Raw genomic sequence first — 18,804 nt, forward strand, 5'->3', positions numbered from 1 at the left:
TTTATGTATGAATAATGTTTTTTTTATTACCTTTATAGTGATAAGTGTAAGAACCGATTATACGGGCATGGCTGAACCGATTTGGATGAAATTAAGATAAATGAAAATTATAAATCTTACTGTTATATTTTCCGATTTATTATATATACCACAAGTGTGCGTTGTCACACTAAATACGAAGCGTTTGTCGTTTCTCATTCCGTAACCTCCGTTAATGCTGTAACGTGGAATGTTTTATGAACGGAAACTGTAAACGATGAGTGCGTAGTGTGACGATGCAAACTTTTGGTAGGCATATAATAATCAACTCGCATGTTTCGCCGACTTGAATAGAAATTGTGTTTTTATGTATACTCTTTTTTATAATAATTATCACATATATTAATTCTGAACTAATGTTTTAAGGCCATTTAAATTTTTTTTGCAGTATAAATCCTATGTCGTATAATGAAATCATTTAATTTTTTTTTTTTTAATTTATTGTGACGAACACTGTATCAAAAATATCTATATTTATGTAAGCAATAGTTTCTATTTATACATGTCAGAGACATAAGATTAGTTTAATTTTAAGATGAGACGCATACTCGTTTGGATATACCAGTATATACTCGACCACGTTGTTCTTACACAATCTCAAGAAAATTTAAAGGTTTTTTTTTTATTTTATCTAATGATTTAATATTATTAATATAGTAGGTCCATAAAATATATTTATATGTAACTAACCTCCCTTATTTGAAGTCGGTTATAAGTCATATAACATACCATGGAATCTTTGCAATATGTATAATGTATGGAAGGATACAGTTTATTTCTTTAAGTTATACAATTATATACATATTATATAGTTCCTACATATATATTATTATTCCTATAGCCGTCTCCCGCGGACCCGATTGTTGTCGGTATTTATAAGTGGGTGCAAATAATTATGTCCAGGTATCATTTATAATATGTTCTCAGTTTAGTCGATAAAGTACATACATTGTAACTGTTGATATATCTTACACACAAACAGACACGCGCACTAAAATACTATTGAACGATCCTCACTCACACCGTCCGACTTGCAGGCTGGAACACTGCAGGAAATGTTACACGAACAACGTGAACACAAAACTGGACGGTGTCATTGATGACTATGTGATTACTAATCATATACCACCCATCAAGACACAGAATGGTAAGTGAAAAATCTGTTTACTAAGTTTTGTGTTGTTGTAATCATCTTCATTAGATTTATCCTTTTTGATTTTTATCGATTGCTATATATTTCGTCTAGGCGTTTGTATGTAACTTGCACGTTAGGTTAGTTTGTATTTTCAGGTCACACTTACTATGTTTTGTATATAAATGCTATACCTAATAATAAAAAGGAAAAGAACTATAAAAGTATATATATATATATATATATATATAAATATATATATATATATATATATATATATATATATATATATGTATATATAATATAATTTGTATTATTTTGTCTGTGCGTTTGTAAATCTATGAGATTATGACTGATGTTTAGATAAATAATTACCTTATTTGAATTTAAAAATATAACCAAGCGAAGTCAGTCGGATCCGAATGTTAGTATTTTATTAAAACATATCATAAATTTATATAGGATTCTAAGAAAAGAAACGTTTTTAATAATTTCGAGTGCTTCACCGTCATTTTAAATCCTCGCCTAAAAGGTTCTCAGCAAGACTTCAAAAGGCGCGAGTCATAATGCAAATTAAAAATAATATCATTCGATATAAAAAAACAACAAACTTGAAGAATCTTATAAAACTAATGACTCTGTTCTGTTCTGCGTTCACATTCGTACTATTGAATATTGAACATTTATCTCATGTGCACACACACACACAAATGTTGCACAAATACAAGCTTAATGCTTAAGTGAATTATGTACTAGTTAAAAGTACGAAGCTGTGCAAAAAAATATGAAATAGAAATTTAAAAGATCATTACAGCAGAAAGGAAAAGCAATATGGAACATAAATATAACGTATCTAATACAAACATTAATACATGGGAGCGTTCAAGCAATAGTTTCCGTTAACTATGGAACTGATATTATCGAGTTAACCACGTACTAATAATGTTTAAAATCAATTTCGTTTCAAACGGCCAGTTCTAATATATTAAAATTTCACACACGCGTTACGTATGATGTGAAGATATAATTTTATTATGAACAGATTTGATTGAAGTCATTGTGTGTATAATACAATATATATCGTGTTTTTATAATCTTAGGTATAATAGATGCGGATGTGTCGTGTGTCATGAACGATAGAGAAGACATCATGCACATAAGCGACGCGCCGTACACTTGCGACCCGAGCCCCTTGAGGTAAATAAAACTACCTGTCTTTATATATATATGTATCTCCGTCTCTTTCTAACGCTATATCCCTTATTACGATCTTTTTTCCAGTATAGTTTTCATTATATTCAATGTTTCAGTGATTCAATTAATCATTATTACCCTTGTCTCTTTGAGGTGACCGATATATGTATGAATATTCTCACGTGCGGCGTGATAGATATGGCACATGATATACTGACGAGATTTCTATGATGATATACACCGCCGGCCAAAAGTTTGAGACCACTTGTAAAAGTCTTTTTCAACAACAAAATATTTCAAAGTTGCATATGATAAATAGCTAATTTGAATGAATGTATGTTCTATTGTTATTGTGCTACTAATTATTGTCATTCTTTTTGTATGTTTATAAGTTATGATGCTATAAAGGTCTATTGTTACAAAACATTACTGAGTGCCGCGCACGGACCAGGTGGTAGAGTCATTGTAATATTTTTATGAGCTGCTCATTGCTAACAATTTTGGTTTTGTTTCAAGTTAAAAGAAATTCAGGATTATTTTAGCATTCTAAAACATGTTTTTTACCTGAGTTTTTATAAAGTTAAATCTTGGTTAGTCTGACCTCGATAGTGTTAAAGTAAAGACATTAATATGGGTAAAGTGCGCGAAATCAGCAGTGAAACTCGTTGTGTCATAGTTTTTTTACATAATGAAGGCAAATCTGAACGTGCGATTGCCTCTCAACTTAAGTTGTCGAAGACCTGTGTTCATAACACAATAGCCCGATACAAGGAGACTGGCAGTTATCGAGATCTTTGCCATCGAGAAGGCCGAGAGCTACCACTTCTAGCGAGGATAAATTTATCGTCGTTACCAGCAAGCGGAATAGACGCCTAACAGCACCACAAATCCGCGCTGAAGTGAACAAATCCCGATCTAAAGCTGTGTCACTGACTGCAGTAAAGAGACGATTGAGAGATGCTAACTTATTTGGTCGCGTTGCCGTTGAAAAACCACTACTTAGGCCACAAAACAAAAACAAACGGATGCAGTGGGCCCCTACATAGGGACTGGACTGAAGAAGACTTTAAAAAAGTTCTTTAGACAGATGAATCTAAATTTGAAATATTTGGATCTAAAAGACGAATTTTTGTTCGATGTAGCGCCAAGGAAAAGATGATGTCAGACGTGTGTGGTGCCAACCGTCAAACATGGTGGTGGTTCCATTATAGTCTGGGGATGCTTCTCGGGCTATGGAACCGGAGATTTGGTACAAGTCAAAGGAATTATGAAAAAGGAGCGGTATAAACGAATACTACAAAAAAAAAATGCCGTTACGTCTGGAGTAAGATTAATTGGAAATAGTTTTTTTTCCAACAAGATAATGATCCTAAACATATTTAAAAATTATGCAGGGGTTATTTAGAAGATAAAGAAACAGAAGGGGCGTTGAAAAAGATGGTGTGGCCCCCTCAGAGCCCGGATCTCAACCCGATCGTGCTTTTGTGGGAAGAGCTTGATAGAAATGTACGCAGTTGTTGCCCCTCCTCGCAAGAAGACACGTGGAAGACCTTACAAGAAAGCTGGAGCAATATTTCACAAGAGACAATCGACAAATTGATTGGTCGTATGCCAAGACTAGTGAAAAAAGTAAAGTAAAGCAAGGGAGGGTTTTTTTGGTGAAAAATCTGTTTAAATATTAACGGCATTTTTAATGTAAATTATTTTTTTCTTCTCATCGAGGTATGTGCAGGAAGTATGTATAAGTATGTTCATTATTAATTTAACCTCTTGCGTCGTATTTCTTTTGAGTTGTATTTCATTTTCATTCTTTGATGAGGGTGGTCTCAAACTTTTGGCCGGCAGTATATATTACAAATCCAACAGACATATATATATATATATCCTTGTATCAGTATATCCATCACAAGCGTCGCTCGTCACACTAGACCTGAACGTTATCGGTTTTTCTATTCACTAATATCATCACATTAATAGTATTCATGTAGGCTATTGAATGACAAACGAGCAGTACATAACGCTTCGTTTAACATAGTATTATATAGATAATGAATAATTTTTATTAAAACATAAAATATATGTTTATATTATTTTCCGTACATAATATAAATTATTATATATTATTTCAGACACACACACGGCTACAATGGCGACATGAAGACAGGACACATAAATTCCGGCGATGAAGACGACTTGGATTTAATAAGTGAGTTGGAAATAAAATTATATTAATATATATATGTGTATAACTTTATATTATCTGTATGTTATTTTTTTTATTTTCCCGCCAAAATTATGCCGTAATAATTTTATATAAGTCCTCTTTAGATCGAACCTCATTATACTACTTGGAACAAATCGATCATACTTGACATACATTGACGTTGGACGGATATTTACATGTATATATCATTATTAGTAGAAAAGAGAAGATACATTTTGTTATGAACGAAATTAAGAAAGAAAACGGTATGTGACGTAATAAGTTTGTTACAAATGGGGCAAGCGGTAAATAGAACAAAATCGTACGGTAATAAATAGTAATGATTACTACGGTTATGTTTTACGATCGAGTTGCAATCGAAATGAGATCGTATTATTATTAAGTTGTATTGATTCTATGATCGTGTTCAAATAGTTATCTCACGTGTTTGTCCCTCGTGTTTCGATCCGTTTGGTTGTGGGTTTTGAGTGGTGATGACGTCACACTAATACGAGTTGTTAGTGTGGTTATTGTAAATAAATTATATAAATAATATTTATATCAGATACTGAAATAAAACTGCTCAAGAAGCTGTGGATAATTTTATATTATATTATTAAAAAATTAGTGGGGATTTTGTTATGATTATAAACCTGTGAGCATTATTTTTTTCTCACAGTCCTTTTGTTCCCGGATACCTTCAAAATATTGTAATGTATTTTTTATTTATCTCGTGTCACTGTAAGGGGCGTGATATTGTGTTCCGATGAGACGTCGCTAATAACGGAGCGAAATATTCGTAAGCGAAGTGATTGATTCGTATGTAGTTTGTGTTTTAATATTCCTTTACTGCCAGATCGACTTGAGGTTGGTTTTGACTTAAATATGGATATTTAGATACTATTATAGGTCGATAAAAAAATTGTTTTAAAGTCAATTTTGTTTATTATAAACATATTAAATGATTGGTCCACGATGGGCCACTATTGGCGATTACTGACGTTCTTACGTCAATATTAAAAATAAAAATCGTACGGTTGGACCCAATATTGGCTCCAACGTTGGTCAGAAATTACAAAATTAATTATATTTTAAATCCTGTTACATATTGCTTCGTAAAATAGTGATGTATCCAGGCGTTGTTGTATATTTTTTTTATTGTGTGTCACTGATATATTCGAGATTTTAAAATATCAAAGCTGAGAATACTTTTGTAACGTAACAGACTGCTCTGATACAATATTTTAAAATTTTCACCAACATCAGTTACCACGAATTTCCATCGCCATACTTCATACGGAAAGTTTTCTGTTTTTCGTTGGGCTACTTACACCACTACTGTCGAACGCGATAGTATACGAATGATAAACTGCAAACGCTCCGTATTTAGTGTGAGGATGCGAACTCGGTATAAGGATACGGGACAAACCCGTTGAAGGTATAATGATAATTAGTTCATATATGTTAAAACCTGTCGCATGTTACGTTCAGCTCGCGGCACTTGGTCGTCGGGCGAGGCGTCTCCGGGGGCTTCGGACGAGGAGTGCGGCGGGGGCGGCACACCCGAGACCCCGGCCGCCATACTGGCGAGGGTCAGCTCGCTCGGCCGGAGGGGGCTTTGCGCCGAGTACGACGAGATACGGGCCAGACCTCTAACCGGGACCTTCCATCACGCCAAGTAAGTTATAGTATAAGGTACATCACGGAATTATGACGTCATTGAGAGGCGTATATTTTTAAATACTTTTTGCTTGCTTCAGGGCATAGTAATATCAACTTGAATAACATACACTCCACAGTACACCAACTGCCAGCGCCATCTGTCGTCTGTAACACGTGACTTAATACAAAGTACAACTTACATGTCGTGTCAGTCTTGAACGAAAGCTGCTTTCTAATTATTATATATATGTTACTCTGACATTTAAACTGCAACAGTGGAAATTTACATCAAAATCCGTTCAGTAAATTTGTTTCAGAGACGAACAAAGACTATCGCATTAAAATGAAACTAATATTTTTCGGATTACTACGCGTATTTTATTATCGACATCTGGTCCGCCCGCGACCCCGGCTGCTGCAAAGTAACCGACACGTCGGAATTATGTAGTTGAAAATAATAAAATACGCCGAAAAATATTAATTTAATTTAAAGGAACTATTGAATGTCTTATATCTCCTGATATGTATAATAATGCTAGCTATATATTCAGACTGCCGGCGAACCTGTCCAAGAACCGCTACACGGACGTGCTGTGCTACGACCACTCGCGCGTGGTGCTGTCCACGGTGGACGAGGACCCTCACTCCGACTACATCAACGCTAACTACGTGGACGGCTACAAGCAGAGGAACGCCTTCATATCCACACAAGGTACACACAAACCGTTGAGTACGCTTGAAGATTAGGGACCAAATAAGTCTTAGTGCTGGTGTATATATATATATCGGATTTTATTATAAATTCATTATTTTAAAGACAGGACGCCAGCCTCGCTGGCGTCTCTAATGTCACTTATTTCAGTACGTTCCAGTACGTTCCAGATATTTTAAAATGAAACTTCAAGTCTTCTAAATGTTCTTGTATTTCTCGAAGGTTCTTCATAATCACATTCTTTATGATCCGTACTCGCTGAACTCTGCAGTCCGCTGTCGTGCGTCCAGACGTCATATTTAAACCAGAATTCAAACATAGTTCTATTCTCTTTGATTTCGTTTTACTTTTAACAATAGTAACGACGACCAATAAGGTGTTATAATAATTGGTGCCAGTTATTTCCATGTTGCATCCGTCGTTGAAGCTGCTTGCGCCGATACGGCCATTCTGGCAGGCGGTGCGTGCTCTGCACCTGCCTGGTGATGTGTTCTCTCTTGCTTAGCTTTCGTTATGTTCTCGTACCCGTTGCAGGTCTCGTAGAGTATGGGCCAGGTTCAAGAATTGATGCTTCATCATCCGAAGTCATGCCGATACGGTTATACTGATGCGTGCTCTGCATTGTTTTCTGTGATAACAGAGAGATACTTATGTAGTCTAGGTACTTCCACAGTAAACCTTGATAACTTTATATTGTTATAGTTATGGTTAACAAATTTGTTGTTGTCGTATGGGTTACGTTGTTTATTACGACTCATCGTGAGACGAAATCATAATATCAGGTCCAATTATTGAATCTACTTATGGCTTTGGGGCGTCACACGAACATTCATAACATATGTCATAGGACGTCTCCGTCCGCCTACATTTTTTTTTTTTTTTTTTTTTTTTTTTTTTTTTTTTTTTTTTTTTTTTTTTTGGCGTAATACGTCTCCACCCGTGTACAATTTTTATTTTTTATTTTTATTTTTTTTTTATTTTTTTTTTTTTCGTAAGACGTCTCCACCCGTCTACATAATTGTTTTTTTTTTTTTTTTTTTCTTTCTTTATTTGTTTGGCGTAAGACGTCTCCACCCATGTACAATATTTTTTTGTTTTTTTTTTTTTTTTTTTTTTCGTAAGACGTCTCCACCCGTCTACATAATTTTTTTTTTTTTTTTTTTTTTCTTTCTTTATTTGTTTGGCGTAAGACGTCTCCACCCATGTACAATTTTTTTTGTTTTTTCGTAAGACGTCTCCACCCGTCTACATAATTTTTTTTTTTTTTTTTTCTTTCTTTATTTGTTTGGCGTAAGACGTCTCCACCCATGTAATAAAATATTTTTTTCTATTTTTTTTTTTTTTTTTTTTTATTTGTTTGGCGTAAGACGTCTCCACCCATGTACAATTTTTTTTTTTTTTTTTTTTTTGTTATGGTTCGGATCCGCACGCCAAATGCATCTTTTATAGTAATATATCTCAAACTAAGTGTTAGACAATCACATTGCTAGCAATGATTAATGGTAATGCGTTTGAATGAAGCAATTTGAACAAAATGAAATACGCTCACCGGATAACTATTAGGTAGGCGAACCGTCCACCTAACTGCTTGCTTAGTAATTCTGTGTCGTCCCTCAGATGCTGTGAAGTCTCATCGTAGCTGGTCATGTGCCACATTCGTAGCTGGTCATGTGCCACATTTCGAAGTCATCCACGGTCTAAAATCACTTTACAAGATATTAATCATTCTCAATTATTTTCTGGATTTTGTATAGTTCACAAAATTTTAAATATAGGGATTTAATCCGATTTCTGGGGTTATATTTTTATTATTACAATATCTCCCTTCTGGAATCTTTTAATCGTAGCTCGACCTCTCAAAAACCTAGCTTTGTATCTTCTCTCCGCCTCGACCATCCTGTTTTGAATGTGTTGGTGCATTACTTCGATTTAAACGGACTGATTGTTGAATTGTAATCTAAACTGTCAAAGCATAATTGACTTGTTCGTATGTGCAAAACATCGGCAAGGATACTAAATTTTCCACATGTATTCTTATCACGTAATAAATCTGCTCCGGTTAATATATCAGTAGTCGTTTCAAAACCTGGAACTATAGAAAATTATTTCTACATTAATAACTATTTAACTATTCATTGAAATAGTAAGGTCCGATCTCAATCCACGCAAATAGTTTACGATTTGTTTTCTACACCCAGAGATTTCATTTGCAATTGATTCTTGTATAACGCACCACTGCGATCTTGCATTTTATTTAAGAGTACATTTACCAGTTGGTATTAAATTAAAATTCGGCGTGATCTCCTTATTCCCGTCGGAAACACCATTCAAACGCATGACTTTATACTCAAGTCTTCCCAAGGCCTCCCTACGTCATCTCATGGTATTCTTAAGGATACAGCAAGGACCTGTGGTTAGCTCAAGAGTAACATGCGATTAGTTCAGAGGTACGCTTTCCACATCTGTGGTGTAGACTTGTCTTCTCACGGCTCCACAAGGCATCCCTACGGAATCTCATGGTTCTCTTATGGATACATCAAGGACCCGTGGTTAGCTCAAGGGTAACACGCGATTAGCTCAGAGGTCACGCTCTCCAGATCTGTGGTGTATAATTGTCTTGTCACGGTACCACAAGCCTTCCCTACAGAATCTCATGGTTCTCTTCAGAATACATCATGGACACGAGGTTAGCTCAAAGGATAATAACAAATGTTAGCTATGGTCTCACGTAATGCCTCTTGTGTAGATGTTGCAACTAACCAGTCGTCTGCACACTTTCTAGCTCGCTCCTTTAAAAGGCTTTAATTCGAATGTCGTAGTTACTGATTTGGTACGTATTTACAGCCGTAAAGATGCGTTTGAATCAATCCCGAACACACACACTATCACCGGGATCAAAAAATCTTGTTAGTAATTTTAATCGTATCCCTTGTTTTTTTTTTTAGTAGCAAACGTTCGGTCACGCTCTGCATTGTTGACATCATTTGCATGAAAGACTGAGGAGCGTTCTTCATTACGCAAGTTCTCCGGATGATTATTTTCTTGAGCTGGATCAGGATTTACAAATACACTAAGACCGGCAGTAACTGATCACAGGAGCGATCCCACTTCTGATATCGGATTTTATTATAAATTCATTATTTTAAAGACAGGACGCCAGCCTCGCTGGCGTCTCTAATGTCACTTATTTCAGTACGTTCCAGTACGTTCCAGATATTTTAAAATGAAACTTCAAGTCTTCTAAATGTTCTTGTATTTCTCGAAGGTTCTTCATAATCACATTCTTTATGATCCGTACTCGCTGAACTCTGCAGTCCGCTGTCGTGCGTCCAGACGTCATATTTAAACCAGAATTCAAACATAGTTCTATTCTCTTTGATTTCGTTTTACTTTTAACAATAGTAACGACGACCAATAAGGTGTTATAATAATTGGTGCCAGTTATTTCCATGTTGCATCCGTCGTTGAAGCTGCTTGCGCCGATATATATAACTTAATATTATCACATCTTCTATATCGTTTTATTATTAACATTCTAATCGCGTCTAAAGGTTTTTAAGTATTATATATATATATATATATATATATAATTTAAAATTTCGAATACAATTTTCAAAAATATCTAAACTCAAGTTTTAGGACTTTTTTAAATTTTTTTTAGTATTACGATTCTTTTTTTAAATGATTAAGCCGTTCGACACACAATCTGCGATAAAGAGATGGACGGAAAATAAAACATTTTTCTTCACACAGTTAGAAATTTTATAACTAGTTCTCTATAGTAAAGGAGTATGTTTTGTTTCATTATAATTATTATTCATACTGTTCAGCAATATACTTGTAGTAGATTTATTATTACAACACAACGTTTCACTGCACTATAAAAAGAGACATAATGACGTCACTGCCCCTACAGGCTTGGGAAATGAATTGAGGATTTTGGATGTATCATTAAAACTTCGACGTGACCAGCGAAATTTTTATTAAAAAATTAACATAAAAAAACATACACGATAAATATATTATATTTAAAAGTATTCATTTGTAATGACCACAATTAATATTTGTATATATTTAAAATGTACATAGAAGCGTACCGAACATTACTGTTATATAAATAAGGTTCTATATATAGATGTGGAGTTTCCTCCATCTTGGACGTTCCGTGAGATGGCTGGTCGCCAGCATGTCACCAGCAACACGCTACTCACACACCTAACTAGTTCAAACGCCGCGAGATATTTATATTGTTGGCGTGTTGTTTGACCTTGAGTGTATGACGTCACAGGTACACGATTATATGACGTCATACATTAGTTTTTTTTGCATATTAATTGCATTTGTACGACTCGAAGTACTTTTTTATATACAAATGTATATAAGAAATGTATTAATTCGGCGAAAATATGATGATGTTTATATTAAAGCGATTCTCCAAATAATGAACGGCAATTAGACTATATGCATGATGGAACAAGAAAATGTAGGAGCCTTAGGACTGTATAGACTATAGAGGCTATAGAGGATAATTGAACGGTCTGCCATGTTAATATATAACATAGAAATACATAGCAATGAACAATGCGTCCCTAATACCTCCAGGTCCGTTACCAAAAACATTCGGCGACTTCTGGCGCATGGTGTGGGAGCAGGGCTGTCTGGTGATAGTCATGACCACCAGGACGGTGGAGCGCGGCCGCGTCAAGTGCGGCCAATATTGGCCCGGGGTCGCCGGACAGAGCTCCGTGTACGGCGGACTGTCCGTGCACACGGAGGCCGTGGACGAGGGTGACCACTATACGGTGACCCACCTCGTGCTCACCGACACCAGGACCGACCAGCGGAGGAGGATCTGGCACGGGCAGTACACGCGCTGGCCGGACTACGGCGTGCCGGGCGGGGGGCGAGCCGCGCCCGTACTGGCCTTCCTCGAGGATGTACGGAGGGCGCAACAGCGGGCCAGGAACGAGTTAGTACTTATATATTATAGATAGCTACTAGTTTGCATCTTAGCAGCTAACGCACCAACGGGCAGTGTATTTCTACTTGAAATACAAACACTTTCTGTATCACATCAGTTCAAGTCCTACACCGAGTAACATTGTCAGAGACAGAAACGATGAGCTCCCACGAGCCGTCAGGTGTCTTATACTGTTATAGCGCTCGGTAGTAAAACAAACACGCACTCATGACTGAATGTATAATTGCAGGCTGGGCGACGCGTGGGCGGGTCACAGGCGCGGGCCGCCCATAGTGGTGCACTGCTCGGCGGGCATCGGCCGCACCGGCACCTTCATCACCCTGGACGTGTGCAGCTCGCGGCTCCGAGCCGAGGGCGGGGCGGACGTCCGCGCCGCGGTCGAGGCGGTGCGGGCCCAGCGAGCGCACTCCATACAGATGCCCGACCAATACGTATTCTGTCACCTGGCGCTGCTCGAGTACGCGGTACGTGCGCGTCCGTCGACAGCTGAGGATGAAACGTATTATGAGCCATCCGCTGTGCTAACGAATGAACGGCCGCCATCGGTACCGCGGCCAGAGATACGTCGAAACAAACACGCAAAACTTAACAAAATGCGATTACTTCAGTTAAATATACAAAACTGATAGCGACATCTTGTTTGATGTTTTTATCTGTTGATGTCATAACATATTTTATATAAGCAAGTCGCCGACATCGCATTATGGAGTTAGAAACTACATGTTATATAGATAAATAAACATGAGGCGTCTCTACCATGTGCGGTATACACGTCGTTTACACTAATTTATTATATGTTATACCGGCTCTAAGATAATAATATCATGAGTACGGTCAGGAATGATGTCAATCGATCTCGACCTATAATATGGATTTAAGTTAAACTGAATAACTACTAAGAATAGAGTGATTCACTACATTATATAAATTGTCTATACTCCAGGTGATGCACGGCTACCTGGAGTCGGCCGAGCTGACGGGCTTCGACGACGAGAACGACGACGAGTCCGAATGAAAACTGGCGCGCCCCGCCTGCAGCCTGCTGTGACGTCGGCCGCCCGCCCGCCGCCCGCCGCCCGCCGAGCGCGAGGCCGCGCGGACCGGTTACGAGAGACGTGTTCGTGTTATTTATTTATATATAAGGAGTATGGCTGTGTCATAAATATGTTCGTATTGAAACCGTGCCGGGGACACCAGCAGGGGGCCGACACCTCGCTAGTCGAGACCCTTACAGTAGCGCCCGCGCCCGTGCGCATGTCATTACTATGTCGTGACCGACTCCGCACTCAGATTCGTAATCATAGTAATATTATCTTGATTCGGTTTCGAGTGTCCTCGAAGCTTAATTAAGACTGGATTTAAATATTTATAAGTAATGTAATAATAGACTGAATACTGTTAACTCATAGAAAATTTATGTGGACTTGATCACTGTAATGTTACTGAAGAGACTTCGAAAGTGTAGATGTTTCAACATATATATATATATTTATTTATTTCATATTATATAATATGTTTAGATGCACCTTATGAATTAAATGCAGATAATATTATTTTTTCATATCACATATCGCATGTAAATCGCCGTCCTTGTAAATCAACATATCTCTTCACGTTATCCTTAACTAATTAACACCTCTGCCAAAATATTAAGGGTGCGTTTATGTACGAAATTTCATTATATATATATATATATTAGTTAAAAATACATAATTAATTATTAATATCACTATATCTTCCGCTACATCTCGTTTAATGGAAACGCACCCTTTGTTTCACTGTAATATAAGTGCATTTAAAATATTTTTTTTCCATTTAATATTAATAGCGAAATATTTAATGATCCAACCGCAGCGCGAACCTTCAGACGAGTGATGTTATAGTACAAAATGTAAATTATAATTTGCACCTCTCGATCTTTTGTGACACGCGCCGTTATGTTAGTCTCGTGTATAACGTTCGGGTCGCAACGTCTCCGCTGGGATGAGGTCGGTCATTACAAACGTATCCTCTACGAATCCTAGACGTCTCGATATAGAAAAATCATACGAAATATTATAATCTTATTGAAAATAAGATAATGATATAGCAATGTGTATAATATATATATATATAAATAAATATATATATATGTAGGTAAATAAATAATGATTTGTAAATAAACGGCGTCATAGTGTTTTATATCTCGCTTGTGTTAAAATTAATATAGCTATTGAAAATAACATTATGATTTAAATAAGTTTATCGTTAGATTCACGTGTTTGTATATAATTACAGTTCTAAATTAAATCCTCGAGGTACGTGTGGAATAAAGTTGTAATATATTCACGATTGTTTTATTATACAACGAGACCATTGGAACAGACCGACTGTTATCCGACTTGATGGTGTACAAACAAACATCAGGCGTTTTATTGAACTAGTAAAAATAATCAGTAATAGTTAGTGTAGCGGTTAAATAAATTCTTTTAGCTCTCACTACCCTGAAACAAGATACTACTATCAAGAGGCTTGACTAATAATAAAACTTACCTATTATTTTTTATTAAGACATTCGGGATCCATCTTGAGTGAGACAGCTGTCCTTTTAGTCCAGTTTTCTCTCCCTTCCAGTGCAAGTGCTGCCCTCTAGTGTGGATTGCCGGGAGGAAACTTGCACATTTTAATAAATTGCTAATTCCTACTCCATTATACATACTCGAGATAAACCTGGTAATATTATGACGTTACTATAATTTATCCAATAAATATTAAATTATTGAGATACAATAATGTATTTTAATGACAATATGTTTTATGGAATAGAATCACAATAGCTTGACAGCGCAGCTTTTGTATTTTCCTGCGACTGATTTAATACAACTCTTTTATAGTATCTTCTAAAGGCAAGTCTTGCCTCTAGTTTCCAGTTTCCAGTGTTATCTATTGGAAAGCATTCTATCCAGTTAAGGGAAGCTCCTGCAGATCTCACATATATGGGAGAAGCTTCAATACCAGCTCTTGAGTGGACACTTAATCCAATCTCAAATAATTTTTTTCAGACCTAGGTCCGTCCATCTAGCGGTCAAAACTAATTCCTTTAAATTTATTGTCCCACTGCTTCGGCCTTTGGATAGATCAACCACACAGCAAACCCAGCAGATACAATCAAGGGGATGAAATGGGTTTTGTGATAGTTTCCAAATAGACTGTCTTATTGATTCTATCAGTCTTGGACCCTGATCATAGTCAAAATATAATGGCGTTGCTCTGATCAATAACTTTTTCCTCTTCAATTGTCAATAAAGTGAGATGATGTGGTCTCTAGGCCCTGACGATGGAAGCGACAGAACTGCTATTAGCCTCAGTACGGGTACTAATCTATATCGGGATATACATTGATTACATCTGCCAAATGTGTACTCAAATATTGTAAACAGTTTTAGGGTCCCAGATAGGCGAGTTGGCACTCTTCTCCTTGGGTTACTGAAATAGCTTTTTAAGCATGTGTTTAACGAGAATGTTTATAGTTAGATGCAAGAACTATGGTCGAGGGAACTTTTACTAAAGTTGGATTACACTATACTATACACGATTTATGTATGAAGATGGTTCTGGGCCAAATAGCGGGAGACATCTGGTTTGTATCTCTTGTTATAGTCTTGACTGACTTATTGACTGACCTATACCCCACAAACTCAATTTGTCCAAACCGTCGCGTCGAGGGAAGTATTTAGTATTGATTGTTGCCAGCCAGATAATAATAAGGCTATTTTCTTATTACTCATACCGTCAATCGTGTCTGTCCAACCGAAATCAGCCGTGATACGCAAATGAAGGTCCTGGACCTTCAGCGGGGGAATTACCGTCAAGGTGTCTACTAGGACTTGACAAAGGTTGGGAATTTGGTAGGACTTGTAGAGATCGATGTAGTAGGCATGCTATACAAAAACATTTTACCATAACGAAGCTTTTGTTATGATGCGTGCTTTGACGCTGTTTAAGTCTGATAACACTCGAGGAATGGATTTGGAGGTGGAAATATCCAGGCAAGATCGTGGCTTCACTGACGATGAAAGCGTTGTGGTAAGTCACATACCCAATGACACAAAGTTTTACTACATGAGCTGACTTTTACGCAGGTAAAACTTCGTGCTTAACTTTCCTGAAGGGTTCTGGTTTCAGATGCCACCCCGGACACGCGTTTATTCGGGACAGTGCGTCTATATCGCTGTTGTATCAGCCTGAAAAGTACTGGACTAATACGTTAATTAAATATCCTGGGCATTTTTATGAGCATTCATTGAATATTAACTGTTGAGTCAAGTTCAGAACAGTTTTCGCCCTTGTACTTCCTTTTTTGTTCATATACAATACCACATTTCGATTGTCCGTCAAAAAAAATATTGGCATTGTGTAATCGACTCTGTTCGTGGACAAGCTTCAGGGTTAAAGGTTAGCTTACAATTCCTTGTACTTTACATGCCATGCTTTCTAGTCTTTTGTCCACTGGCCCGACTATGTTGTCTCTCTTACCTGCGCTCCCCGGCCGATTTCTGAAGCATCGGTCATTATGTAATGCGTTACCGAACCCAAGGGTATCGGCAGTGCAGCTAATACAGCTTTTAACCATCAATACAACTTAAGATCCTCTGGTTCTGTTAGTATTTTCTGGTGATACGGATAATTTGAAGGGAGCTGTCGGTTGCAGTATGCAGTGTAAGACAGTATGATCTACCTCTGCAAACAATCAATGAGGCAAAGTTGAGTCACCCAAAAAGGGACCGAGCCTGTTCGGGGGACTAAATGCCTTGGGCAATCTATGCGTAGAGCGAAGCACTTCGGTTCCGACAGGGACTTCGTGTTCAGTTTTGTGTCCCGTGAAATGCCTAGACATTGTAGACATTGAATCAGTAATAGCAGAGACTTTACGAAATTATTTTGTTACTATAACATTGTGGAAAAAATACTTTTTTGTAGAAACCAGATTTAAAAGTTGATCGTGAATATGAATTAGATGGTCTGGGGTTTGTTTTAATTGATCTGTGTTTTAAGTTGGTATTCATTAACATTTTATCTGCCCCCATCCCATGTTTTGGATGTAGGTAGACAGTCAATTCATCAAACAATATTTCTGAAGACGGGAGGAATGTTTTGTAAAGCTCCACAATAAAAATTCTCCGATACCTGTTTTCATAAATCTTTCCTTAAAGATTGTATGCAATCAGCGCGCCTACCACAAATAGTTTGAGGAACATCGTTGGTTATCTTGGAGGATTCCAAATCTGATTAAAAGAGATTTATTTTTTGTAATTGCGGATTTAATTTTGTACTATTAACACTAGATCCGTCTATGATTTTCTGTTAAGATTTCTGAAGTTATAAGAATGATGAAAATCTAATATTCACTTTGTTGTTATGTAACAGGGAGGGAAGGCAGACAATTTTTGTTAGAATTAATCTCCACGATATCTCGTTATCACCACGGGACAGGGAGAGAATAATTCGTGCAGGTGTCCAGCACCGTATGAGACCGTACACCGAGACGCATCCGAGTGACATGGGTTATTTACTCCTATAGCGATGTATTTGGTTCCTCAATATTAGTGGTTAATTAAGATATGAATTTCGTTACTTTACATACCCAAAGGAGAGCAGGGTTAACTCACTTGTTAAATTGTGTTCTTTAGTATTTTAACGGGAATTACTTGTATTTAATTATTTTTTTTTGTGTATTGAGGGTAGTCAAAAAAAGCCACTTATTGAGACAAATATTGAAATTGCGAGTTACTTACAGCTTTTCGAGATCGTTTTGGTGCACTGTAATACCTGTCCAGACTAGTATCTCGTCACTCGTACTTTTTTCACATTCCATGACCTTAGAAGGAACACAAACATTTAAATATTAACACTTTTTGGTCCGAACACGCAAAACACTGTAATAATGATCACTACTAATGAATATTCTTAAAATTAGACTGCTGTCCGCTTTGAAAGACGATGCTATAATGAAGTAAGAATTATCAATTTGTTAAAATGTCCAAGTTTACTCCCGCCAATTCACATTAGAGGGCAGCACTTGCAACGGAAGGGAGCGAAAACTGGAGTAAAAGGCCTTAGGACAGGTGCTTGACTCGAGATGGATTCCGGATGTCAACATGGAAACAATAATATTTTATTTTTTAACTCATCTAGGTCAAGATTAGATCATTATTATACTTCAATTTATCATATAAGTATTCTCGTTTAGTATTCAAATATTTTTTTGTCCTACCAAAACTAATACGAGACGAAACTGGTTAAAAATGTTTATAATTATTTCATTGTCAAAGATAATGATGAAACAAAGATATAAATATGGACACACACATGTCACATAAGCTCATAATTCCAACACTGTTTATATAAGATAATAATTTCATACATATTTAGGACAAGAGTATAGGAAAATGAATTTAGTTTGAATATTGATATTTTATTGTTTCAAGAAATCAGAAGGAAAAGAAAACTGGAAGTTAAATAATACGCAAAATACTAGAGATAGGAGATGGGGCTAAATATGCTGCATAGGTAGCAATCCAATACTTTGGAGGCATCATTATTATTTAAAAAAAAGTATGTATAAAAATAGCTTCTTAACGGTTTTCCAAAGAATGAATAACCGATAACGGACATTTAAATAGAATTCAAAAGTTTGTTAACTCGCATAACAGATGGCGCTTTAATTTTATAATGCCATGATCTTAAAATCCGCTATCAGCCGTTGTTAAGTCGGAAACAGGATCTCATAAAGTATAACCACTTACGATAGTATATATAATATAAATCTGTGCGCTTACCAACAGTTTGTAAACACACACTTCATCCGCAGCGTTTCATTTATAAAAAAAATTCTGACATGA

The 18,804-nt window shown here is 36.6% G+C and overlaps 1 protein-coding gene across 2 annotated transcripts in view; it reads left to right on the forward strand.

Annotated features, from left to right (window-relative positions):
• The window catches only part of LOC116768246 (tyrosine-protein phosphatase non-receptor type 9-like), a 46,364-nt gene extending 32,115 nt beyond the window's left edge, over positions 1–14,249 (forward strand). For both annotated transcript variants that reach the window (XM_032658921.2, XM_032658922.2), the window contains exons 6-13: positions 1,077–1,186; positions 2,272–2,368; positions 4,495–4,571; positions 6,060–6,246; positions 6,782–6,942; positions 11,545–11,911; positions 12,153–12,387; positions 12,867–14,249. In XM_032658921.2, the coding sequence (XP_032514812.1) occupies positions 1,077–1,186; positions 2,272–2,368; positions 4,495–4,571; positions 6,060–6,246; positions 6,782–6,942; positions 11,545–11,911; positions 12,153–12,387; positions 12,867–12,938 (1,306 nt within the window). In that variant the 3' untranslated portion in view covers positions 12,939–14,249. The remainder of the gene's footprint in view (positions 1–1,076; positions 1,187–2,271; positions 2,369–4,494; positions 4,572–6,059; positions 6,247–6,781; positions 6,943–11,544; positions 11,912–12,152; positions 12,388–12,866) is intronic.
• The last annotated feature ends 4,555 nt before the right edge of the window (positions 14,250–18,804 follow it).

The sequence above is a fragment of the Danaus plexippus genome, chromosome 19 (genome assembly GCF_018135715.1).
Source record: "Danaus plexippus chromosome 19, MEX_DaPlex, whole genome shotgun sequence".
Classification (NCBI taxonomy): Eukaryota; Metazoa; Arthropoda; class Insecta; order Lepidoptera; family Nymphalidae; genus Danaus; species Danaus plexippus.